Here is a 26,384-nt window from a genome sequence, read left to right on the forward strand (position 1 = left end):
AGTTTCCTCCTCCCTTTCTTGGGGGAGGAGTCCTACCATGTCATTTCCATACGCGTCTATCCTTGCTCTGATTAGTTTGGAGTCCCAAGCAGTCACTTGGGACAGACAAGTGGCCCTGCATTCAGTTCTGTCTGCTCCTCCCAGCCCAGTCAGATGTGACATGTCTCTCCCACGCCAGAAACAACACACACATCTCACACACTGGACTGGCAGTGTAAGCCTTTTTCCCCGTTCTCCAGTCTCAGCACACTTCTCTATCCTCTGTTTACACTGGAGAGAATTTTCTGGAAGAGGAAAGCCAGTTGTCATTCCAGCATTGCTGCTAGTGGGTCATCACCATTCCAGTCTCTCACAGCCCAAGTACCCCCTTGTAATAGTTTTATTCTGAGGATGACAGGTACTGCTAACACATTCACTTATAACAAATAAGCCTTCAGAAAGTAAAATTAAATTGGACCAATTTCTGTTCAGTTGGCTAGATGTTTAGAGCATCACAAACTAGTTAGCCTGAAATGCCCATAGACTTTTATGAAAACTGAGACTTAGCCAAGGTTTCGTAAGTAAACTTGCAAGTCTGAGTGTTGGCTCTGCCCTTTATAGGCTGTGTGATCATGGGCAAGTCACTTCACCACTCTGGGCTCCAGCCTGGAGGCATCGTGATGCAGTGGGGAAATCTGAGTTAGAGTGAGGGGATTCAGGTTCTCATCCCAACTCTGCCACTAACTTGTCTGTCCTGCTCACAAGATTAATGTCCAGAGGTACTTGGCCCAGGGTTGGCACCGAGTCAGTATTTGGTAAATGTATAAAGGAAACCCTGGGTGGGTCACTTGCTTTGACCTCATCTATAAAATAATGAGATATTTAAAGTTGATGGTCTCTTCATCCCCTCTAGTCCCAATATGGAATATTTAAATCTGTTTAACCTGAGAGAGAAAGGGTAATTTTTAGGAGATTTTTCATTAAGATTGATTTCCAAGTCCGGGCATTACAAATTGGTAAAAATAATACATTGGTAAGGACTCCAGTCTGCAGCAGGTAAAAACCCAATCCAAACAAGCTAAAGCTGAAGTACTCATTTAGTAACTCCTGTACAGTGAAGTCGAGGAGCCTAGTACAGCTTCAGGCATGGCTGGATCCAGTGCCCTAACAAGCTGCTCCCATGCTTCCTCTTGGTTCCTCTTTCCTCTCAGTTGGCTCTTTTGTTGGCCAGGCTCTTTATCAAGGTGGCCCTGCAGCTCCAGGCAGCAGAGAGCTTCCCTTTTTCTGCAGTGTCTGCCATGGAAATTCACTGGTTCTCATCAGCCTGCCTTTAGTCACCCATCCACCCCCAGACCACTTGCTATGGCCATTGGCCGGAGGTCCCCAAAGCCAGGGGATGATGTCATTTCTACCTCGACCGTGTGGACCAAATGCGAAGTGGGGAGGATGCCCAGAGGAGAACTGGATTCTGCTGCTGGAAGAAGGGGAGATTGGCTCCCCTGTAGCTGTGTGCCGTAGCACCAGTGGGCAGTTTGCCTAAGTGGCCAGAATTTTTTCTGGGTGGAAGTGCATTGTCTGTGGGGTTCTCAGCAGGACTGCTGTCCCGATGATTCCCAGTGTTATCTGCAGGCCCAGCTCCCTGCTCCACAGTGGTTTGGACACGGTGGGGGTGTAAAGAAACCCACGCCCTGGCCTTCAAGACTCGTGCTCGTGGATGGGCCCCCGGCTTTCAGGATAATCCTGCACTGCTGCTCAGACCCAAGGTTGGGCTTATCAGCCCCTACCTGTATTTCCAGACCTCTCAGGCTGTTCCCTCCTCATAAGCATATGCCATTTCACCTCTGTCGAGCTGTATCTGCCTGTGTGTCTTCCCTCCCATCCCAGCTTCCATGCCAGCCCCTTGGAGGAGTGGCTGTCTTCTCTCTCCCCAGGCAGAACTAGACATCCCCGCCTCTGTTCCAGAACACGCTGTACACATAGCTCTTTGCACCCCCCACTCGCAGACAAGTCTGTTCTCTCTGAGCTCCACAAGGGCAGGGGCCCCTTCTGATTCATCCCAATAACCCCAGTGCTTAGTGTGTTGCCTAGAACACAGCAAACGCTCTGGAAATGTTGGAAGCCAGGAGGGAGGGCAGGAAAGAAAGAAGAAGGAGAGAACGAAAGAAGGAAGGAGAGGAAGCAAAGAGGGAGGGAGCGAGAGAAGAGAGCAATTTAGACGAGAAGGAAGGGAGGAGGAAAGCAAGGTACTGTAGCGCAGGTCACAGGTACCAAAGCCTAGAAGCGCAAATGGCCCAGTGACACCAGAGCCCAAGCAAAGCACCCTCCTTGCCAAACAAGGGCTATGTCCTCGGCGGGAGCTCAGGGGGCTCAGGGAAGATCCAGAAGGCAGGCCGCTGTCCAGAGGGCTCTAGCTCACCTGTTTAGCCCACTCCCATTGTCCTTGCAAAGAGGACGAGAGGGCTCTGAAAGTCTGCAGGAGCTCTGAAGCCACGAGAGGTTTAAAACAAAACAAAACAATGCAAAGCAGAGCAGCCCTGACCAACTCCAAACAAGCCTAAGGCTTCCTGTCCAGGTTTGTAATCTACATTGACCAAAAAATGATTCAGCCCCAAATGCGTTGTGGCAACAATGAGGGCAGAGCACTTCTGCCCATGCCGATGGTGGGGTTGTAGAGGCAGACACGTGTGGCCCCCAGCCCTGCTCTCGGGAGCTGGGAGATGACAAGGCCTACTATCCCAGAGCAGGGACCTACCATACCCATGCTGGGACCCCTCATGCACATTTGTTATCTCTGGGGTCCCTTCTAGCCAGAGTTGGTAGCAGCAAAGCCACAATGGCAGCTGCCCAAGACCAGAGCCCTACATAAAAGGGGACACTGTGTCTCCACACAGGCCATCTCCTTGGATCCACCTGTGGCCTCAGGGGCCACCCTTTGCTGCACCCTGGGCCAGCCCGCCTCCTCCTGCCTGCTGAGAACAGCCCCCCTCACCCTGCAGGGGCTGCCCTTCCACCGTACTCAGCCCTGACCCACTCGTCCCAGTTGCAGGACCCAGCAGCCCCCCGGGACTCCCTCTGCCCTCCTCTATTGTAGATACTCACTGTACAGGGTGAAGTTCACAATCTCTGGAGCTGGTAGACTCTTACGTAGTCCTCTTATTTGGGGAGCAGGAGGAGCCCCTGTAAAGTTGGGGTTTGAGCTCCTGAGGTGGCAGCCCTGGATCCCTCCATCATAGGGTCACGGCAAAGATTCAGCGAGACTGAACACACGTGGGGTGCCTTGTGCAGAGCCTGGCCCAGTGACGCCCAGACAGCTGTTAGCGGATTCCCTTCCCCCCTTCCTATCTACTTGAACTTCAAGGGTGGGGCAACATTAGCACTTCCTGCCTATGTCTGCTTCCCCTCTGGGTCTCAGGCCCAGTTTTAGGGGCAGAATGGACTCCACCTCCAAATTCAAACCATTTCATCTGTAGAGCTGAGATGATCATGGCCACAAGAGGAAATCCAGTGTAAACCTGAGCAGCTCTGGCCAGGCAGATCCATGTCAGCCTGGAGCAGCATCAGCCCCGAAAGCGACTGAGTCAGCCTAGTGCAGCGCCTGGGCCTAAGCTCGTGCCAGACATAGCTGATGTTGGGAGATTTCCCCCTGGGCCTGAGACCATGTACATGGGTTTTCAACACACAGTGCCCTAGAGGGTTACGTGACACCCTGGTAAGCCCAGGAAAGTGTCAATTCTGTAGCACAGGTGTGCCACTGCGTGCATTTATTGGGCCTCGTGCTAGTACTGGACACACAGAAAGAGAAGAGTGCTCGGGCCAGCGGCCGTGGATGCCCAGGGAGGGGGAGAGCTTGTAAGGGCACAGGGCTTGGGCCTCACGAGGCAGGCAGCTTGTTCCAAGGAGCTTCAGTGTGGAAGAAACACAGGTCAGTCACTGCCACAGAGTGTTGTCATTGTGCAGATTCCCACATGGGGACTCAGTAACAAATCAAATCAAAATCTTCCAGTGGCTAACAACATGAAAATTGGACATAATCCCATCTCCCAAGGGCGTGGCCTGTTGTGGACAAGGAACACTGAGGAGGTGAGACCTTGTTCCCTCAGAACAGTCCTGCAAGGGAAATGGCATCAGCCCCGATTCTGACGTGAGCATTAGAAGCTTCAAGAGGGGTCCATTGGCCCAAGACCACCTCCCGGCCTAGATGGCCCTCACTGCAGAAGCTCACAGCCTGACCATGGTGTAGCTGGCCTGGAAAAGACTACAGAGATGTGAGCCTCAGGAGCTGCCCAGGTTAGCATAGAAAGGCGAGTGAGGAAACCCACGCTGCCTGGGGGCACCCAGTGATCTTTGGGCAGTTTACTGCTGGGGACAGGCAGATGAAAAGTGAGGCCCCTATGGTGCTTGGCATGGGGTGACTGCTCTGAGGTGTGCAGATGATTTATTGGCAGCAGCTCACAAGGGGCTGAGTTCAAATCTTCTACCAACCTTTGAAAGTCCCTTTGCATCCTATTTTCAACAGCTTTAGCTCTGAAGGGCCTAGCACTTTTTGTCCCCTGCCTGGCTGCAGGCTTTCTACAGCTGGGGTAGTGGAGAGGGCCTCAGCACATGGCCTGGAACATAGTGAACCTTTAGCAAATCTGAGCAATTCCTCTTTTCCTCTCCTGTCCTCCCCCCGCCCCCCTCGCTTGGTGGTTCTGGAGGCCAGACCTTACAGGTGACAGCCAGAACTTGCTCTTATCATGCTCTTCAGCACCTGGTGCCCCACTCAGAACTTGCTGGCCACCCCCAGTCTACCATTTTTCCTGACCCTGGCTGCTGTATGCGTTCCCTTCCTCCAGTGAGCACCTTCAGCCCCATCCAGCTGAACATATGTGAATGTAACTGATGTGCTTCCAGCATAGTCACGGAGGCTCTAAGTGAAGCGTGCAGCTGCTCCAGCTTCCTGGGGAGACTAGACATCCCCCCACCCCCAAGCCCTAAATGCTCTGAGTGTGCCTGTTCTCTCTGTCTAACTGATCCAGGAGATGCTTCAGAATCTCCTCGGCCCCTGCAGAAGGTGCAAGGCATGGCCCTTCCATGGAGAGAGAAGACACCTCTCCCAGCCTCTCTCCATGGGCTTTCTCCAGATCTTGGCCTTTTGGTCTGGGTCTGGCGATGGCAAATGCAGGCCAGATCTGGGATTACCACTCTGGTATCTGAGTCTCTTCCTGGGGATTGGGAGTAGTGGGGGCCTCCAGCATTTCTACATAGGAGGGGCTTAGGAGTCATGACCTGATTCAAAGTGGGGTTTGGGTCCTGTCTTCATACCATGTTTGTAACCTGAGTTGTGTGTGCATATGGTGCATTGTGTGCCTGTGTTCAAGGACTGTGGCAGAGGGCAGGAGGGGTTCGCTGCTACTTGAGGAATGGGGGCCAAGGCCAGGTGACACCTCCCGTGGATGAGGCAAGTACTACCTGACAGGGCAGCAGAGTCAGGGACCCAGGTGGTGGAAAACTTCAAAAACAACTTGTGAGGCTATTACTATTATTTTACATCATCGAATACATTTACAAAGGGTGCTGGACCCAGTATCTTGGTATTAGAAATAAAGCTACTCTGAACACTGTTACAAATCTTTTACAACTTCTCTGATACTTTCCTTAGGATAAAATGTTAAGAAGCAGAATTTCTGGTTCGATGACATAAACATTTTGCACTTTTGAAAAACTTCAACAATTAACACTCTGCAGTGTATTCATCTTTCCTCCCACTTTTAGATCTTTCTTAATTTGTTAGGTGGAAAGTTGTCTCATTATTGTTTTGATATATGGGCTTTTAAGCTACTAATCTGTGATTGAATGCCTGTGATCATTCATGGTCATTTTTTTCATGGGGGCCTGTTAGAAGGTAAACTGAGACAAAATAAAATTTGAAAGAGTTTATTTGAACCAACAGTGATTCATAAACTGGGCAGCACCAAATTGAAGGTGGTTTCGGGCTCCACTGAGAGAACTTGAGTGTAAAGTTTTTACAGTGTGAATGTAGAAGCCAGGCAAAGAAAATAAGTGACTGGTCACAATGACGTTGTTGCCTTATTTGGTCTAGCCCTTTGGAAAGTCCCTAAGTGTTTAACTATAAATTTGTTGGTGGTTTCTGATTGGTTGAACTCACATTTTATTTTTCTTTAATATAGGCATTTACAAGAAATAGCCCAAGTTAAGTTTTGTTTATTTTCGCATGCATAGCGAGATCAAGGTTATCTCCATGGCTTAACTGGCTGTGTCTGCTCAGGAGATTCTCAAGTCTGGTCTCCATTTTACTTTAAGAGGTCTTAGCGTTGTGGGTTGATTTTTAAGAGCTCCTTATATATTAGGGATATCAAGTTTGATCATGTTTGTGGCAAGCAGTTTTCCATTTATGTTGTTTGTTATTAGTTTTATTGTGTTTAAATTGTTGTATGGTCAGATCTCCAGATCTGCTGCCATTCAGAAACCTGGCAAATATTCACCCAAATTTTCCTCTGAATTTTTATGGTTTCACTTTTTCCATTAAAATCTTTAATCCAGCTGGAATTTATTTTGGTTCCTAGCATAAAGTGAGCTTCTAAATAGATTATTTCTAGAGAACCCCCTCACCCTCACCCCCTCACCCCAAAAGCACCATCTATTGAGTGATTATTTCTTTGTGATGTATCTTAATCGTGTTTTAAATTCTTACATATAAATTCTTACAATCAGGTCTGTCTGAGGGTTTTTTCTTAGTTATAGACATCTTTATTATCACCCTGATATCACCAAGCCTTCCATTTATATCACTTTATTACACATTTCTCATTTTTGGTAGAAATTGCCTTATTCTTCTTTGTTTTTCAAAATTTCTCAGCTGTTTTATGAACATTACAATCATTTTGGCAAATTCTCAAAAAAGCAAATTCCACTGGGATTTTGATAGAAGGCTTATTAAATTATAAACTGATTTAGAAATTCCCGATGTCTTCATTCTGTTCGCATTTCCTGTCCAGGAATGGGCCTGTCTCTCCTCTGTATCTTGCAGTGGGGCTGGCAGCACTCTTGGTACAGGTCCTACACGTTGCTCATGGAGTCTTTCCTGGCACTTTTATTGCGGTCGTTGCTGTGAACCCAGATATCGTAATGATTTGTCCCTGCTCTGCTCACAGCTGATTGCAGCCTGAGGCTGACGCTTGCCTAGCTATTGAGCACGTTAATTATTAGTCCAGCAAAAAGAGCAACTTTATTGGTGCTCTAAAAAAGGGAGCCAGGACTTTCCTTGTTCCTACATCCAGTGGGGAGTGGCTTCCAAGTTGAGGCCAGCAGCCGAACATCCAGAACTTTGGTCTTTAGCTCTACAACTTTTACCAAAGAGAGAAAACAGACACATAAATTCTGTATTTATACTCATTCAATTGCTCTAGGCGGTATTTGGGTTGCCTTTGGTGTACACATTGCTTTGGAAGACAGAAAAGTATCTTGAAACTGTTGGTTTGCTGTTTTTTTAAAGAACAAAAAACTTAATGTAGAATGTGGGTTCTACCTTTCTTATAAGTACTCCAAGTTTTTAATTACTGTTGGTTGGAATGAGAGAAAAATAACAAAGCTTCTAGCTGTTTTAGCTCCCCCTAGTGACAAATAAAGCCAGTCCTAGGGCCTATTAAGTGAAATTAAAAGGATTCAGAGCTGTGCCAGTTTGAAAACATGTGTTTATAATGAAGAGTGAATGGCACTTGTTTGCAGGGTAATTAATGTAGTTATCCTGCACTTCATAGGGCTGTGACTTCTCATCATCGTCATTCATCGGGGTCCGCAGGTAATTACTAAGGGAACACAACAGTAATGACGTTATACAAACCACAGGCAGTTCCTGTTGTTTCAGTCACCACAGTCGAGGACTGCTGATGCCAGTCAGCAGTGCTGTGTGCAGGTCGAACATGGCATCACATCTAAGCTCTCACGAACAACTGAGGGAACTTCTACCAAGAGCCCACTACATGCTGGGCACAAACCGTCACAATCACCCAGGTGGGAGTTTCACAGATGAGCTGCTGACCCTCAGACAGGTGATGAGTCACCCTTCTTGAGACTGGAAGATGCAGAGAGCTCCTTGGGCTCCTTCTCATCCTCTGGGCTGAAGCTTGTGTTTTTTGCTCTGTTAATGCACAAACACATCCACAAAGCCATTGCCAAGGCGTTCAGACAAGATTATCTGGGATTCAAGTGCTCCCTGCCGTGAGGCATCCTCCAGAGCGACCGTACCCAACCTAGAGCAGGCTGTGCACAGTGTTGAGTGAGTGGGAAGTTTGCCCACTTACCACCATGCCAGGGAGAATTTTGAGATATCATTGGGGCCCTTTGCTGCTTCCTTCATGCTTTCTCCAGCAAACGTTATCCCAGGCACACTCTTGGTGAGGCCCACATGGGGAATGAGGCAAGGAGCCAGGCAGCCCTGTAGATTGAAAAGCATCCTTAAAGCACAGTAGAGGTGGGGATGCAAACAGGAAGGGTTGGGGAAGGACTATAAAGGATAGGGTAATAGGAGCAGGTGCTCAGAGAACTCAGGGTGCCCTTGGGACCAGGCTCTCATTCACAGGAGCAGACACGGGCATAGAGAGAGGGTGGCTCTGACACTAGCTTCATTAATGCAGGGTTAGAGGGAGGGAGGGGCCATGCCCACAGCTGTGAGCTGTACCTCGAGGCCCCTCTAGCAGGCTCCTAGAGAAACCTCTGGGGTCAGAGCTCATCTCGAGCTCTGACCTGAAATCCTCTATATTTCTACTGGAGTGAGCCTTCTTCAATGCAAATCTCATTCTATCAGAATTCTATTCTATTCTTTTCTGCTCTACCCTGCAGTGTCTGTAGGGGAAAAATCAAATCTCCTGAGACTGGCCCACGGGACCCTTCCAGTCCTGCTCCAGGTCTGCCTACATTCCAGTCACAACAAGCGTCATCTTGGTCCCTCAGACCGGGATGTCCCTTCCATGCTTCATGCGCTGCTCCGTTGGCCTGGTTGACTGCCCTTCCTGGCAGACACAGGTGCCCAGGAAATGTTGGTGGAGAAATGATATTATTAATAACCTATTTTCATAAATGTAGGAAGGTTATAGAGAGTATTCTAATGCCTAATGCTCTGTTTGGAAAGTATCCTAAACATCACACAATCCTGAGTTTAAGTCCTCAGCGAGATTCTCGGGGAACCCTGTGGTTTGCCACACTGGCAGTCACTTGCGACTTCTGTTGAGCACCCACTTGCTCAGCAACTTGCTGGGCACCTGAAGAGAGCGAGAAACCCCCATGGCCCTGCCATGAGGAGCTCCCACTCTGAGTGGAGGGGGGATTGCCTGGCATGGGCCTTTCCAGGGTCGAGCCTTCAAGGGTTCGGGGACTTCGTGTTCCAGAGCTCAGTGTAGCCTAGAGTGGGGGCTGAAGCTGAACTTTGCAAAATGTGTAGAAACTGAGCTATCCATCCATACGGAGGAAGGAAGCATCCTCTCCACATATGTGACAAGACAGCCAGCTTCCCAGGGCCCAGGGCCCCACGTCCTATAGGGAGATGGCGTTCACACCAGCCCACTGGGTTACTGGGAGCATCAAATGGAGCAGGGGATTGAAATTTCTTTGACCACAGTACCACACCCCAACCCCAGGTCTCTCCCTAAACACTGGCCTCTCTCCTGCCTCCCGTTCCCAGCCAAGCTCTTCCTGAAAGAACTATCCTCTTTCTGCCTGTTTTCCTGTTGTTTAACTTCTAATTAGGGAAATAATCAAACATAGACAGAAGTAGACAGACTAGTATAAAGAGCCTTCGCACATTCACCACCCATCTCAACCATAACACACCAGTCTTGTTCCGTGTATACATCCACCAACATGATTTTGAAGTAGTTCTCAGATATATCCTTTTCAAAAACATCCTCCCATTTTATTCAAAAATACTTTCAGTATATATCCCTATTAGAACTGTTTAAAATATAATATATAATCATAAAGTCATTATCACACCTAGAAAAATCAGTAATAGTCCCTTACTATATTAAAATATCTGTCAACATTCAAATTCTCGTGGAAGGATCTACTCCTACAATCTTTGTTTCTCTCCTTTACTTCCAGACTTGTCAGCTTCGGCCCCTTAAGTCATTGAAACTGCATTGCCAAGAGGTCAGCTTCTCATTACAAAGTCTGGTGGGTGTTCCTCATCCCTCACCTTGACTCAGTCTTTGACTCTGAGGCTGCCTCCTGCCTGGTGTCCAGGGCACCCACTCCCTGGCTCACAGGCTCCCTCCCTGGCTGCTCCAGCTCAGCCTCTGCCTCTCTTTAGGGTTGGTTACTTAGGGCTTGGTCCTTAGCTCTCTCCTTTCCTCACTCTACCACCACACGTTGCTCGAACCCAACATGTCCAAAACTGAATTTCTTTGTAATAGTTAAGAGTACGGACTTAGAGGCCAGACTGCTCAGGTTTGGCTCCTGGCTCTGCTCCCATGACCTTGTGCAAATTATTCAGCCTCCCTGGGGCTCAGTTTCCTCCTCTGCATGGCTGTTGTGAGGATCAAATACATTGATGTAGAGAAAGCCCTTGGGGAAGTGTCTGCCTGGAGCCCTGTATGAGGTAAGCCATCAGTATTCCTTCTCTGTCCCTCGATGATGGGAGCAACAATGACACACGTGCCCGCTCCTCCTCCCTGTGCCCTGATAATGACGCCTCCATCCACTACCCCCAAACCTAAGACAGACAGAAACTTGAGTGTCAGCCTTGATTCCCCCTGGCCCTGGAGTCCCTGGAGTCCCTGGTGACCATGACTAGTTGATTCCAGGTCCTCACCGTCAGATCCACTGTTGTCACTTTCCTCCCTGGCCATGGCCCCCACCCTTACTCAGGCTGCCGTCTGCAGCCTGTGTCCTGCAGAAGCTCCTCTGGGCTGGGTCCTCACACCAGTCCACTCCCTAGCTAGCGCCAAAGCCGTCGTTCTCAAGCACAGTTTTGACTGCATCACTTTTCTCTTTGAAAACCTTTCTGGGGAGGCCTCTGATCTCTAAAGCCTTTCAGTCCCCTGGATGTGCTGTACTCCTCTCTCTAGGCCTTTGAATATGCTTCCCTTTACCTGAGCTTCTGTTCCTCCACCCCCACCTAACTCTTCTCTTCACTCTTGAAGTCTCAGCCTGGATGCATCCTTTCTTGGGGAGCGCTCTCTGTGCCTTTCCCTAGCATGCAGCTAATCCTGAAGGGTCGAAATTGCCTGTTGACCTGCCTGTGTCCTGCACTAGATTATATTCTGCATGAGGACAAATGCCCCTGAGGGCCATCCCCAGGCTCATGGGTCTTCCCTGTGATCCAGTGCCTCATGCAGTTCCTGGCAAAAAAGTGTTCGGACAATCTGTCAAATGGATTGTTCACTGTCAGCGAACAAGGTCTGCCTCCCTCCATCCCTCCCCTGGCTAGTACAGGACAAAGCCAGAAACACCGAGGCCCCGACTAGGATATTCAGGCTCCAGAACAGGATGGTCTGGGCTTGAATTCCAGCCTCACTTCTTGCTGAGCACACTATTTATCTTCTTATTACTCAGAAATAATGGTAAGGGCCTCACAGTTTGCTGTAAGTGTTGCACAAGTAAACATCGGGTCTTCTCAGGGGTCAGAGCAGGGAGGAGACAGCAGCCCCTCTCAGAGTGGCCCAGGCTACCTCAACCCAGCTCACCCTGGCCAGGTGGCACTTTTCCCTTATTAAGAGTTCTCTGGAGACATTCCTCTGAAAGGAGAAAAATGCTTGGTGGCCAGCCGCACCTGACTTGTGGGAGGCTGTAACCCCGCTCCACACATTCCCCAGTGGTGTAGCGGGTGCAGGGTGCCAGGATACTGGCCTAGGACACGCTTTCTGTTTAGACTGAAACCCTTAATTTGTTTGTCCCTCGGTTTTTTGTTGGTCTGGCCTGATTTCCCCCAACCTCATTAGCACATGGATCTTTTGAAGGATGTTCCTTTACCCCTGGAGGTTCCACTGGAGAGCACCAGAGATCAGTGCAGCAGCTCTTTGCACTTGGACGTGGGAGGAGTGTAAGAATTGGAGGGAGACCCTCCAACCCCTCCTTGCAATGTCCTTCATCATAGACAACAGACTTGCCACATCCAAGCAGATGCAGGGTTTAAAGGTCATGTTTTACAGGTGAGAAAAACCAAAGCACAGAAGCTTCTAGAGGGTTCTCCAGGAATGCTTAGCTGATCAGTGGTATCAGGATGCACAGGTGTGACTACTTCATCTGAGGCAGCTATTTTTCTCTTAGAATATAAGACCCTCTGGAATCAGAATCAGAACTGAAAGACAGGATTTCAAAATGTGGGAACTCAGTGAGTTAAGCCAACCTGCACCCTGCTTCCAGCCTCGCTTTCCCCCCGGGGCCTCTCACATCACTCCCAGTGCCTGCAGTTGTCACAGAAGCTACACCTGCAGCTTGTAGCCCAAGTTCATTCACAAACATCTCTCACTTGACCCTCTAAAGGGTCCTGTAGCGGCCAGAGCCTGCCTGGCTGTTCCCATTGCACACTTGGCAGCTCTGGGATTGAATGATAGGGACAAGGTCACAAGGGTCAAGCCCTCCCTCTCCATCCCAGCCTACTCCACTTCCTTCCCTTACTGCTTTAGAGCAAGATCTGCAGACTTGGCCCAGGGACCAAACCCAGGCCATTGCCTGTGCTGGTAAACACAGTTTTACTGGAACACAGCCATACCATGTATTTACATATCATCATGTCTGTTTTTGCCTTAGAAAGGCAGAGTCGAGTAGTTGCAACAAAGGCCCATGTCCCTCAAAGCCTAAAATACTATCTGGGACTTCACAGAAAAAGTCTCCCAACTGCCACCCTAGGGGAACAGCTCAGACCTCAAAGTCAGACAGATCCAAATTCAAATCTAGCCCGTTCTGGGGCATGTGACTTAACCCCTCCAAATATCAGTTTTCTAAGTTGTAAAATGAGAATAAGATATTTCTCCAACAGCTTTGAGTTTTGTGAATACAAACTGCATATAATGCAATTGATTAATTAGGGACTGTGTATTGCATTATATGGAGCACCACTAATTATAATACATCTATGGTCTGTCAGGACCTGGGTCTTGCTCTGATGGGAAACTCACTCCATAGGCCAGGGGAAAAAAACCAGTTGCAAGCAGCAGAGCTGGTTTGTCTGAGTGGCTTTTAACTTTGCTCACCACAGCAGTGGTGATAGCAGTGATTGAGCTGGTAAGCACGTGTGAGCACTACGTGCTGATGATGGGAAAAGAAAGATCATTACTGGATTAAATCACATGCTGGATTTGTTCAGCAGTATTGAGGGTTCAGAGCTAACCTTTAAAGCTGAAGTATCTGTAAGAAAAATATGTTTGTTACTATGAGTCTGAAACTCTCTGGCATCAACCTCCTTTTTATATTGAAACGGTTTTTAAAACACAATTTTTAAAACCACTCAGTTTCTTAGAATTGCAGCTACCCTATCATTGCAGATCAGACTAATGCTTACCTCCGAGGCCATGGACAGTACAGTCCATGGCCAACACCTGTTTTGCTGTCTGTTCCCTTAGCTAGAGTACCCTGCCCTTTTCTCCACATGCATCCACACCCTCCATCAGAACTCAGAGCTCTCATGAACTCACCCTTGTCTGTGTCCTTAGATTTCCTCTGCGTCCTTGCAGTGCATGCCCAGAGCTGGATCTGGGCTGTGCGTGAATACGTGTTGACTCTGACAGTGGGTTATCACTTGAACACCTGTGCCACGAAATCCAGCATTTATGACAGGGGCTGCATCAAACTCCAGCCAGCCTCTGAGGGGACCCAGACGTGGTGGTGGGCGGGATTCCGTTCCTCACAGGCTGTGGGAGTAAGGCCTCAGCTCCCCACAAGGTGTTGGCCAGAGGCCTCCCTCAGTTCCTTGTCATGAGGGCCTTTCGCAGAGCATCTCACAGCATGCTGTCCGGTTTGTTAGAGGGAGCTAGTGAGAGGCCAGGAGAGAGTGCCAGCAGTACAGAAGGCACAGGCTCCTGTAGCCAAACCACAGCCATGTTCTGCTGTTTAGAAGCAGGTCACGTACCCAGCCCATATTCAAGGGGAGTGAGTACCAAGAGGTGGAGATCACCGAGCCATGTCAGAAGTTGCCCACAAGGGGAAACAGGTATTTAAACCAGTCCACACTCTGGGATAATTACTTAGAGTCTCCAAAGGGGTGTAGGTCATATGGGTCCAGTACCCCGTCCTCACCCCACCTCCTTCCTGGACAGTGAGGCGACCACAGAGGGCGGCACTTCTTCAGGGCCATGAGCTCATGGCAAGGTATCTTTTACCAACTCTCCGTGTGGAGCACCTGCCCGCCAGGTCCTGGGCTCTGCTCTTACATGGATCATTTCATTTCATTTCATCTCAAAAATCCTGTAAGTTTGGTATTTTCCCCTGTTTACCAAAGATGAGACTGAGGCTCAGAAAGATTGAGCAGTGTGCCCAGAGTCACATGGGACTAATCCAGGTCTTAAAACTTAGAGTCTAGGGCTTTTCCCACGACCATCTCTTTACAGTTTCTATAGCCTGGAGTACACATCATTGATTTTTTTTTAATACAGTTTTGTGACTGGTTTGCTGATTTTTTCTTGTGGACCTTCCTTAGAGTTGTTTTGTTTCTGGCTCAGCAGAAGAGGTGGTAAGAGCAAAGTCCAGGGGATTTGGAGCTCAGAGGAAAGGACAGGCATCAAGAGGAGATGTGGCTGCTCTGAGGAGACTGTTCCAGGAAATGGGGGCTTGGGTCTCCCTACTGTCCCACAAGAACTCTGCTTGGAGGTGGGGCTCAGATCCAGGCTGCCTGGGTTTGAATATGGGTCTAAATATGTGTCTGAATCCATGTACTTGGTAGGTGTGTGATCTTGGGCAAATTACTTAATCTCTCTTGGCCTTAGTTTTCTCATCTGTGTAATGGGGGCAGTGAATAGTCTCCATCTCATGAGGTTATGAGGATTAAACGAGCCAGACAAAGTACCTGGAAGAGTTACCTGGTGTGTAGAAAGCACTCCGCATATCATCACCAGCACTGTTGTGCACATCTCACTAACGAATCCTTACAATTCCAGTAGCCAGCAAGCTAGATGTCACCACCGCCTACTTTTGACTTCAAAAGTCCTGGAGATTTCTGAAGAGATGATGACTTTAGTTTGAGAGAAGGGTGATCTGTGTCGCTCGTGTTCATTGTGGGTTTATAAAATTTTATTTTCTCACTTTGGATGGTCTGTTGTAAGCTTTTTAAATACTGTATAATATCAACCAAAACCCTCATTTACAGACCTGAAGTTCCTGAAGGGCAGGGCTAATGGCTGCTTGGCCATCTGAGGTGAGCTGGGCACTGGATGTCCTGTTCAGTGATGGCAGCGGTTCATACACCTTTGTTCTTGGGGATTGTGCAGGTGCTGGACTCAAGCCTTTGTGTTTCCTGGCTCACCTGCTGAAACAGTGCTCCTTCCTACTTTGTAGTACTCCTGCATTGAGTCATTGCTCTCTGTCTCCAATTTTGACTTGTCCCCAACTAAGTTGAAGCAGTATTACCCATTTAAACCTCCTTTATGTATCAAGAAGACCCCAAAGGCTAAATAATTACCGAGACCTGGAGTATGTCTCCAGATATCCCTGCCTAGGGGAACAGATGTGTTGGCAGTTTGCTGAGAAGGCAAATTAGATTAGAGAATTCTATTTCCTATTTACTTCAACAGGAAATCAGAAAGAGTATTTGACCAGGAAAATGTTGATGTAATTAAAGCAAGCTGTATAATTTTTTAAAAATCATATGAAGAAATACTTATTTAATAATACAGATGGCCCCACACTTACGATGGTTCAACTTACAGTTTTTCAACTTTACAATGTGTGATATGCATTCAGTAGAAACTGTACTTCGAGTTTTGAATTTTGATTCAAAATTCTTTGTAATAACCTTATTGTAAAACAGGCTTGTTTCAGATGATGTTGCCCAACGGTAGGCTGAAGTAAGTGTTCTGAGCACATTTAAGGTAGGCTAGGCTAAGCTGTGATGTTAGGTAGGTTAGGTGTATTAAATGCATTTCAACTTACAATATTTTCAACTTACAATGGATTTATCAGGGAGTAACCCTACCATAAGTTGAGGAGCATCTGTATTAAAGCATTAACAGTGATTTCCAAATTATGAGTTAAAAACTTGCCCTACCCAAATAATAAATCACTGGGTTTCAAAAACCAAGAGTAGAAACCTAGTATGGTCTATCATGGTATAACATGGCTCTAGCAACAGCAGATGTCTGGTGTGGCATAGGGTGTTTCTAGCATTTGCGGGTGTCCAGCATGACCTAGACTGATTTAGCAATAGCAGGATGCCTGGTGTGGCCTTGGGTGGCACTAGCAACAGGCTGACCGTCTGTCTGATGTGAGCCCAGTAGATACCCTGCTTTCTCACCTCTCTGCTCTTGCTTCTTCCAGTCCCACCCTCGCTACCCTGGCCCATTGTCACATGTTAAATCCTCCCATCATTTAAGAGACAGCCAGATGTTCTGTTTTCCAGGAAACACCCGGAAGTGATCTCTTGCTCCTTTGAACCTCTCCTCACACTCTACCTTATATTATGATTAGTGTGGTTTATCTCCCTTGTTAAATTTGTCTTTCACATCTTCGTGTCCATCTACCTCAGCCCTAAGCCTAGGGCCTGATTAATATTTAGAAAGATTTTAGCAAAGTTAGGCTGTGGTAACAAATAACCCCAAATCCCAGTGGCTTACAATACCAATGGCGCATTCATCTCTCATGTTACCTGCCCTTCAAGGGTTGGCTACGTCTCTTCTGCTTCCTGTTGTCTTCTTTCCAAGACTCAGACTGAGGGATCAGCCCCCATGTGGGACCTGCCAACGTTGAGGTTGTGGGAGAAAAGAGAAGCAACAGGCCACATAACCCTACAGAAGCTTCTGCTGGGAAGTGGCCCGTGTTTCTTCTGCTCCCATATCATTGGCCACAGTGAGCCTTGAGGTTCTCCCTCAGGAGGGGCAACTGTAAGTCATATGGCCACATCACTGTTCACAGGTCAGAGGGACAGCCCTCCCACCAGAGGGCAGTGAATGATGATTCGAATGAGTGAGCAAATGACTAGATGAATGGACATCATTCTCATGGCAGAGAACAGAATAATAATTCCTATGGCTCCGAAAACTTTCCCTTGCTCTCTTAAGCCTCTACTCCTTTTCCAAATACCATACAGAAGTTTTTTCTTTTTCTTTTCATGGTTTGAACACACTGGCACCCTGTCGAGCTACCTCACCTTGTAGCAGAAATTTTCAAGCCCTGAGGTGAGAGGGCCTGCAGCCCAAACCTTCAGGGTAGGGCCCTGATGTATAGCCCAGGCTCACCCTGGGTCTGGTGGGACATGGAGTTGGGAGCAATAAGCCAGCACTCTCCACTCTCCAGCAAACTAAGACCAAGTCAGGAATAGCGACTGTATTCCAATGGCTGCTGGCTAACCCACCAGGAGCTTGATGGCCACGTTGGGGACAGCACTCTCCACCCCCTCAGCAGGAGGTTGAGGGAGGAGGACAGAGCACTGTCCTTACTGCTCTGGGGGGCTTGCCTGCCTGTGTCCAGCCCACCCCTTCTTGGCAGAGGCAGCAAGGCAAGGGAGAGCCCCAACACAGCCCAGCTCAGCCCTCAGCACCCAACCTTACAGGGCTTCCCTAAGCAACAGCCTGAATCCCAGAAAATTCCAAAAACCTCTGGAATTGCACTACAGCTGTAAGGTACAGGGTGCCTCTAGAAGTGTGTAAAGTTTCTCTATTGCAGCCTTGACAAGACTTCTCTCCAAGGCTGTGGCAGCTCCCTGGCAAGGGTGCAGAGTGATCACGCCAAGGACTGTGAGTCATGCAGTTCTATGATGGCGTTGTCAGCCTTAGCTGGAGACACCCAGAGAAAGTCCCAGCTTTGCACCCTAATCTTTTCATTCCACCTTTAAATGCTGTTTGTGGGCCACCTATATATCAGTAAATGCCAGAGATCACTGCTGGCCTAAATGCTTTTTAAAAATAATTTTATGCATTTTTAAAAAACCCTCCAAGCTGATACTTGTGTTCTTCTTACCACAAATGTTCAGGTGGAAGAACAAAAAGATAATGGCTCATCAGCTGCTCTGTCAGCTCCCAAACCACACACGCTTTATGAGGAATTAGAATTGCATTTGGGATTGTAACAGCAGGGCCTTCCTCAGAGTCAAAATCTCCTGTCAGGGTAGGGACCCACCCAGTAGTGTTCAGGAGCCAAAAAATAAATCTTGAAACTGATATGCTTTGCTCTGTGTTTACATATATTTTTCTCTTCCCTGCTTGTGTCATCAACAAAAAATTCTTTGTTACCTGCAGTATTTTTATGGCATGAAAGCACTGTGCTGTAGCATAGCTGCTGGGTACATCGACGCATCTCTGCCTGGGGACAGTAGGGCAACTCAGCTGCCCAAGACGGGACCAGAGGCCTTTGTCCAGCATGTGTCAGCCCCAGCAAAGAGGCTCGTGGGCCCCTGAATTCTGCAGGGGTCACCTGGAGCTTGCAGAGTCTACCCGTTCCTGTGGACAGAAATCCAAGTTCAGAGCTATTGTGGGTACTAGGTTTGGTTGTGTCTTCGAAAAGGAAACCTTGGGGGTCTTTAAGGGGTGGCTTCTAACTGACAGCCGGGGTAATGCCATGCTCAGTTTTGCCTTTCACATTTTAATTGTACAACAGTAATTTTGCAATAGAGTTGCCGATGGCAAACATGCAAAAGACATTAACTTTATTTATGTTTTGGATTATTAATGTGGCTGTTAAAATTCCTCCAGTTAGTTTTGATTGAATTGTTTTTTTGTGTGGTTCTGTTGTTTAATGGAGCGGTAAATAAGAGTTTCTGATAATGAGGCTGAGCATCTGTCACAACAACCTGGTGTGGGTTATTAACATTTCCATTAACGGCAGGGTGGGCAGTGGTAGTATGGAAACCACACAGTTAGAACAAAATAAATAGTCGGTGTCAGGCTGAGTGGGTGTTAATTACTATTTTATTCTACATTGGGGGGAGAGAGCAGAAAGTGGGGGAGACATGGAAGGGTGACTCAGGAGGTCATTCTCTGGGGAAGAGGCCTCTCCCGAGAGCCGAGGTGCCAGGCCATCTCTCTCAAACAGTGACTGATCGCTTACGTTATGGTCTATAAACAGGCTTGAACCAAAAGCAGCACTCCGGGGCCCACAGGCCGAGGCCGCAGGAAGTGGGGAAGGAGGCTGGCCTCTGCCTGCCCAGAGCCAGGCCCCTAAGACAGCTGCATGCAACTCTCCAGGGTCCTGCCCGGCCTGGATTGCAACTGGGAGTGCCCAGGTGGGAAACGGAGTAGCTTCCAGGAGGCAGAGAACAGACCGTCATGAGGAAGTGCCCAGCATCGAATTGAAAGACGGTGGGAAGCTGGCGACACATAGAGAGGATGGAAACGTTCTAGAGTGCGGGCACATGCTCTCTGTATTGTTCACAACTCCCTAACGGCTGTGTGGTGGTGTGGCCCACTCACCAGTCCTCTCTGGGCTTTGCATGCATGGTGTGGCCCTGCTGACACAGAGACAACATCCCAGTGAGCGCCTCCTGGGTGGCAGGGAAGGAATAGGAAGTGAAGGCTTGGTCCCCAGAATGTGTGGCCAGAGCCAGCCTCAGAGAGCAGCATGGAGTAGTGTTCTCAGAAATCTGAGTTTCCCGTGCCTCTCGGGGGGCAGCTCTGTGTCTCCAGACTAATTTCATCCACAACAGGGCTTCATACCCGGGGATGCCTGAACTTGTGATGGGAACACAGATCTCTATTTTCTGTAACCACTGTCCAAAACTCAGTATTTCCCTCAATCAGGAATGTCTGCAACACGCCATAGCAGTGTCAGCAATACCTGTGACTCGCTCACCACCAGAGCCCATAGGGGTCTCATGTCATATCCCAGGTATTGCTGGGAACTCCAGTTACCCACACTCATCAGCCCTTTAATCTCACAGTGGGCACCAGACCAGCCCCTAAGCCTGTGTCTCAGAGTAATCAAGAAGCAAGTGAATTGTTCTATCATACTTTGTCTTGGAATACTCTGTTAACTGTACCTCAATATAATTGGTTTTCTTTGCAATTCTATGTATTTTGTCTTATGCATTTAAGCATGTTCTTCTGGGAAGTGTTTGTTGTCTTCCCAGCATAAAGGGGCTAAGAGCTCCTGCAGAGCCATGGAGCCCAGGATGTGATTGTACCCAAGACCTCCCATGCCAGGTGATGACCCAGGACAGAATCTCTCTTTCAGCCCGCAGGAATCGGGACTTGTGCGAGCCCCATGGATGTGTGGGTGAGGGTCCCAGCTGGCTTCTGACAGTCATCTCAGTTACTCTCGTGTGCTGCTCTTTCCTCAGCCCCAGTGATGGCCCCGCAGAACGTCCAGGTGACCCCACTCACGGCCAGCCAGCTGGAAGTCACATGGGACCCACCGCCCCCCGAGAGCCAGAACGGGAACATTCAGGGCTACAAGGCAAGGCTCTCTCGCATGATTTGGTGCTTTCTTCCAGTTCACTGCATGCCTGAGCTGCCTAAACCCCCAGAGGGCCTGAGGGCTTGGGCTGGAATCCTGGCCCCGCTCCAGGCCTGCTGCCCTCGGCTAACTTCGACCTGCCCGTTTTCTCAGTGACAGACACACAGTGGCCACTCAGCCCGAAGCGCCATGGGGCCCTGAGTGTCTGGACCTTGCTTTTCAGCCTGTGATAAAAGCTGCTGGGGGGCGGGGGGGCTAGGCTCACTGTGTGGCTGGTTTGTGTCCACCACAAAGCAACCCAGGCTGGGGGGCCTCTGCTCTTCCAAACGTGCTCAGGGTCCTTTCCCTCCTCCAGTCACCGTGGCCTGGCTAGGAACCCTCCTTCCTCCTGTGCCCACTCTGGAACCTCCAGTCCATTTGCTAATAGTAAAAGAAAATGGGGTGTCCTGAAGAGAACAGGTTTTCCATCCAAGCACTACTGCCCTTGGGTCACTATTGGACATTGAGCAAGTCCCTTGATTCAATAAGTCAGGGGCAGGGCCCAGAATTTACACTTCTAATGAATTTGCTGGGTAGTGTGATTCCTGGGAACCCCACTTTGAGAACCACCACACTAAAATGTTATGAGTTCACATTAGCTAAATGCTCTAGAGATGCAGTGAAAGAAAGGCAGCAGGCCATACCAGTTATAGTGTCAGGTGAGGAATAACTTCCAGAATTGGTTTCTGCGGGGGCAGGAAGCTCCCTGCTGCATCCCATTTCTACCTGCTTAGAGAGCTTGGGAGCCCTTGAGATCAGCTAAAACTGCCCTGAAGAAAATACCTCGGTTCTGCTCTATGAAAACGCCCCCATCTTTCTCTAGAATTAATTTTCTTGTCTGGTCTGCTGTAGTCCAGGTTGATCAGTCATCAGATTCTATGGGCTAGCCTGCCCTGATGACTATTGGACCAATTAAATGTCCATTTTAGAATGATTTTTGTAGGTGTTTTATGAAAATTAATACCTTCCTCCATGGCAGAGCTGTTACAGTGATAAATGAGGTAATGGAAAGTCCTGTGAGCTTGGAAGGCATGTGCTATTTATGAATGTCCAAAATATGTTTTCTAATTTTCTTAATGATGAAGACATTGAGCTTGGATATTGATCTCAAGTTAGCAAGGCCTGTGTAAGTGGAAGATCTTATTTTGTCAGTTCAGTGAGCAGAAGCTTGGCTGCATCTCACAGGTGGAAATAGGCAATGCACACCTGTTAGGGCCTGCTCCAGCATGAGATGTTGGCATGGGCGAGGGGGAATGCTGGCCCCAGGGCACTCCAGCTGCCTGCCTGTGGCCCCTGTGCTGCTCTTGAACGTGGGCAAGCTGTTCAAATGACCTGGCTCATGTTTAGGCCCACAGAGCCAAGGTGGATCTTCTGATTGGTGGTGTCTTTGGGCAGCCTGCCTGGCACCGGCTGGAGCAGTGTTTCTCAGCCAGTTGCCTAGGGAAGCAATTTGGCAACCTCTTCAAACCTATGTACTTGGGCATTCAGTTCATCTACAAACACATAAAAGCTAGATGAGAGGAAGTGATCCTCAGGAGAGATAGGAGGCATTCCTGACAGTTCTGAGCCCAGCGTGGCTCTTCCCTGTTACGTTTTGGTGGTTTTAATTTCTATTTTACCACATTGGTTGAAAACTTAGATGTTGGCTTTGAACAAAATATGGGAACACAAGGTAGGAGTTTGGGGGCTTGTTCTATCCTCAGGTCAGAGCAGGGGTAGACACTGGGTGGTCTCCCTTCTCTCCAGAAGACTGGGGGAAGGGGCAGAGGCCATAAATAAAGGCACCAATAGAGCTAGCTCTGTAAGAGAAAAGGCTCTTCACTGGTAGTAGAAGGAAAGTATCCTTTCCATCCTCAGACCCCCATCTGGAACAGTGTTTTGTTTAATTAGGCAATGCTCAAACTGTAGATGAACAATAGAAAATGTTAATCATTGGCTCCCAGAAAAATATTAGCGGCCAAGGACCCTCCTGCACCCCACATTAGCCTCAGTTACTCCAATTCCTTGGAGGAAGGTGCCTCTCCACCTGCCCATCTGGGACATGGCTTGACCTGGGACTCACGCCCACCTGCATGGTCTGACCTTACACTCAGTGGCCACCCTTTCTGGAAGATTCTCCAAGGCCCACTCCCAACCTCTTGCTCTTTTGAACAGATATACTACTGGGAGGCAGACAGCCAGAACGAAACAGAGAAAATGAAGGTCCTATTCCTCCCTGAGCCCATGGTGAAGCTGAAGAACCTGACCAGCCACACCAAATACCTGGTCAGCATATCTGCCTTCAATGCTGCTGGGGACGGACCCAAAAGTGACCCCAGGCAGGGGTGCACCCATCAGGCCGGTAGGACAACTGCGAGTATCCTTTTTGCAGGCTCAGTTGGACACATGCTTTGAGAGCCCATGTCACCTCCCCCAGTGGTTCCCGGGCTGCCCAAGCAGAATGAACTGCCCTTTCTCTCAGTTTCCACAGCTCTTTGCTCTGCCTGCCCCATAACACGCATCATATTGTGGAGCTGGGAGTTTCTAGAGAGCGGGACTGGGTTTGATTCATTTGGTTTCCCCAGTGCCTGGCCTCCCCTGGTATGTCATGGTACCAAATAAATGTTGGAGCAGCTCATGTTTTTCTGTGGAGCCCTTGAAGATAGCAGATGGGAAGAAGGGCTTTCCTTCTGCAGCTCGGCCATGTTCATAACCGACAGAGTCCATTCCACTTCCTCCAGGGAACTTCTCGTCAGGGCCACCTCATTAATGTGTCCACATACCTGGGGGAGGGAGCTCCTTGCGCATAGGGGCCAGGCATTGCCCCAGGATTCAAGCCCACAGATCACCCCTGGCAAGAGCTTGCCAGCCTTCTCTCAGATGCACCACAGACCAGTCCCGAGAGCATGGATGTGTGTGCCAGCGGCGCTGCACTGACAGGGGCTACGCTGCTGTGGCCTCATCTACCTGCACTGGACACAGGGTGTGTTTTGAGCAGACCACTTTTCTACTGCATCTCTTAGTTCCTTACTGGCCTGGAGGATGTTATGAAGCTGCCCGGGTATCCCAAAGAAACAGCAGCTTAGCCTTGGATCCTGGGCAGCTCTCAGAGGCCCTTTGTAAGATCCAGGAAGTCTAAGGCTGAGAAAGTGAAATTTGCAAGCCTGTGGGCGAGACACAGGGCTCAGGTCTAGCTGTCATCCTGTGGGCTCAGCCAGCTCACTCTGGCCTGGATGACTGGCCTCCCGGAACGGGCTCTGCAGCATCACAATCCCATGAGATGACCATGCCCACATTGTAAGGGCTGCTTCCTTTTGGCATCCGGCACCCGAGGGGGCCTCTTTTAGAATCTGAGCTGGAAAGATTTGGGCAGACCTGTGGGGCAGAGAGCAAGGGATTGGAGTCACATTGGGGCACTGCAGGCCTGGCAGGTCCTGGGGCTGAAGGGGCCCAGAGGCTAGAGGGAGAGCAGAGAGGGGGGAAAATGAGTGCCAACTGAGCAGCGAGGGGCACCAAGGCAGAGACTAAGTCCCCACCCAGGCCATCTGGTAGGGGCAGCACCAGTGTATGCCCACCTCACATAGGCCCAGGCAGAGGGGGAGCCGTGGGCAGGCTTAGCATCGCCTCTGGCTGCACATCTGGCCTCCTGCATCTGCCATTAGTTCAAGATGGCTCAGTCAGCCTCCTCTCTCTCTCCAGACCAAGAGGGAACACTTTGAGCTGGCAGAGTGTCAGGGGCAATTGCAAATGGAGGAGCAGAGGGTGGGGGCCCTCTGAGATCTGCAGGCCCCCATGGGAGATGAGAGGAGGGTAGGGAGAGGCTTCATCCATCACAGAACATCCATCTCTCCCCGAAAGAACGGGACAAGAGCCTCCGGAATCCTGCAGTCACTAGAACATGGAGCTATCTGCATTTCATTTGCTGTTTCCATCTATTATTCATTTTTATGCCTTTGTCATTTCTTCTCAAGCTCCTCTGTGTTTAAACACTGTCATTTTCTCTGCTCTTCTTGGGAGGGCCTGTGTTTCTGATTGATCCTAGGAAGTTTTGAGGTGATCAATAAATCATCTTTTCATTTTATGTCATTTAGACTTTTACTGAGTTGAAATCAACATCCAATAACACTTTTTATTCTAGATGGAGGCACAGACATGTGTGTATATGACTATAAAGGAGCTTTAGTAATAGTAACTCTGTGTTTTCTTCTTCCAGCTCCTGGGGCCCCCAGCTTTTTGGCATTCTCAGAGATAACATCCACCACACTTAACGTCTCCTGGGGTGAGCCAACCACAGCCAACGGCATCCTACAGGGCTACCGAGTGGTGTATGAGCCCTTGGCACCTGTCCAAGGTAAGACTGGAGGGACCATAAGGAGGACAGGCCTCATGAGTGCACAGCACTTCACAGTCTATAGCGTGAGGCCCACCTGACCTCAAGTTCAGGCAAGGATTCTTCCAGAAGCTCAGGAGGTGAAGGGACTTGCCAGAAGAGTCCTGGCAAAGGAAAGGCTGAGCTGGGACCAGAAGCCCTGTGTTCTGAGCCCAGTGCAGTACTTTCTCCAAGGGACTGTGTTGCATGCTTCCCTTGACCTAGCCTCTCTAACACTCAAGATGTTTCTCTCTTGTTCCTCCTGAGAATTTTGTCCTCATGGTCAACAACAGGAACCACCCTAAGTTCTGCTTGGAACCACATCTGGCAATGTTGGCCCTTCGGATACCATCAGCATCTTAGGAGAGGCGCTGACACCCCAGTGTTCTTAGCTGATGCCCTGTGCTACCCTCCGTTTGTTCATTTATTCAACAAATATTTGTTAAGCCCATGCTATGTGCCCGATACTGTTGTAGATGCTGGAATGTATGGACCCAGGAAAGCAGAAATCTTGACTGAGTTGTTCATCAACAGTCTTGCTTTCCTGAATACAGTGAATTTATATTCCGGTGGAGAGAGAGGCAACACACAATTAAACCACGAAACAAAAATCTGGTAATGACCAATGCTATGAAGAAAAGAGAGTAGGGGCATAGGGAAGAGACCTAAATGACAAGATGGACCCAGGCGTGCAAAAATCCAAAGGAAGATCTTTCTAGAGAAGGCTTAGCAAGTGCAAAGGCCCTGTGATAGGCAGGGGCTGGGTATCATTACTGTGGCCAGAGCTCAATGAGTGCGGGGCACACACAGCAGGGCCAGAGCACGCAGGGCCATGGTGGGTTTTACTCGAGAATGAAATTGGAGTGGGAGAATCTAAGGCATGACCAGGATCCCTCTGGTTAAATATCACAGTCTAAATGCCACTGGATGAAAACAAAATTATTGATCACCTCAGAACTTCGCAGATCAATCAGAAACAGACCCTCCAGAGAAGAGCAGAGAAAATGTTTAAACATAAAGGAGCTTGAGAGAAGAAATAACAAAGGCTGGAAGATGAATAATAGATGAAAACAACCAATGAAATGCAGATAGCTTTTGGAGAGAATGGGTTGCTGGGATTCCACAGAAGCTCAGGAGTAAGCAGAACGTTTGGGGGCTGTTGCAGTGTCCTGCAAGGGAGCTTGGAGAAGGGGGTGACATGGAGAAGGTGAGAAGTGGCCTGATTAGGGGTGCATGTTGAAGATGGGACCATCGGCTGTGAAGGCGAAGAAAAGGAGCTGGGGACTGAGGGGCATCGCTCTGACGTTCACGTGGCTATTACTCATGCACCTGCTGGGTTAAAGTGTTACCTATCTCTGCTATTATTTTAATTCATGTCCACTGGAGGCTCAGTGGACATTGTGTCCTCACCTCACTGTGTGCCCAGAAACACATCCAGCTGTCTCTGCCCAGTGGTCTAGGACAGGTTCTCTCTGGTAATATACAC

The 26,384-nt window shown here is 48.9% G+C and overlaps 1 protein-coding gene across 1 annotated transcript in view; it reads left to right on the forward strand.

Moving 5' to 3' along the window:
• SDK1 (sidekick cell adhesion molecule 1) overlaps positions 1-26,384 on the forward strand; it is a 983,203-nt gene that overhangs the window by 913,259 nt on the left and 43,560 nt on the right. Inside the window, exons 36-38 of the mRNA XM_063090679.1 lie at positions 20,396-20,511; positions 22,705-22,891; positions 24,743-24,880. Coding sequence (XP_062946749.1) covers positions 20,396-20,511; positions 22,705-22,891; positions 24,743-24,880 — 441 coding nt within the window. The remainder of the gene's footprint in view (positions 1-20,395; positions 20,512-22,704; positions 22,892-24,742; positions 24,881-26,384) is intronic.

This window comes from Cynocephalus volans, chromosome 3 (assembly GCF_027409185.1).
Source record: "Cynocephalus volans isolate mCynVol1 chromosome 3, mCynVol1.pri, whole genome shotgun sequence".
In the NCBI taxonomy this organism is placed as follows: domain Eukaryota; kingdom Metazoa; phylum Chordata; class Mammalia; order Dermoptera; family Cynocephalidae; genus Cynocephalus; species Cynocephalus volans.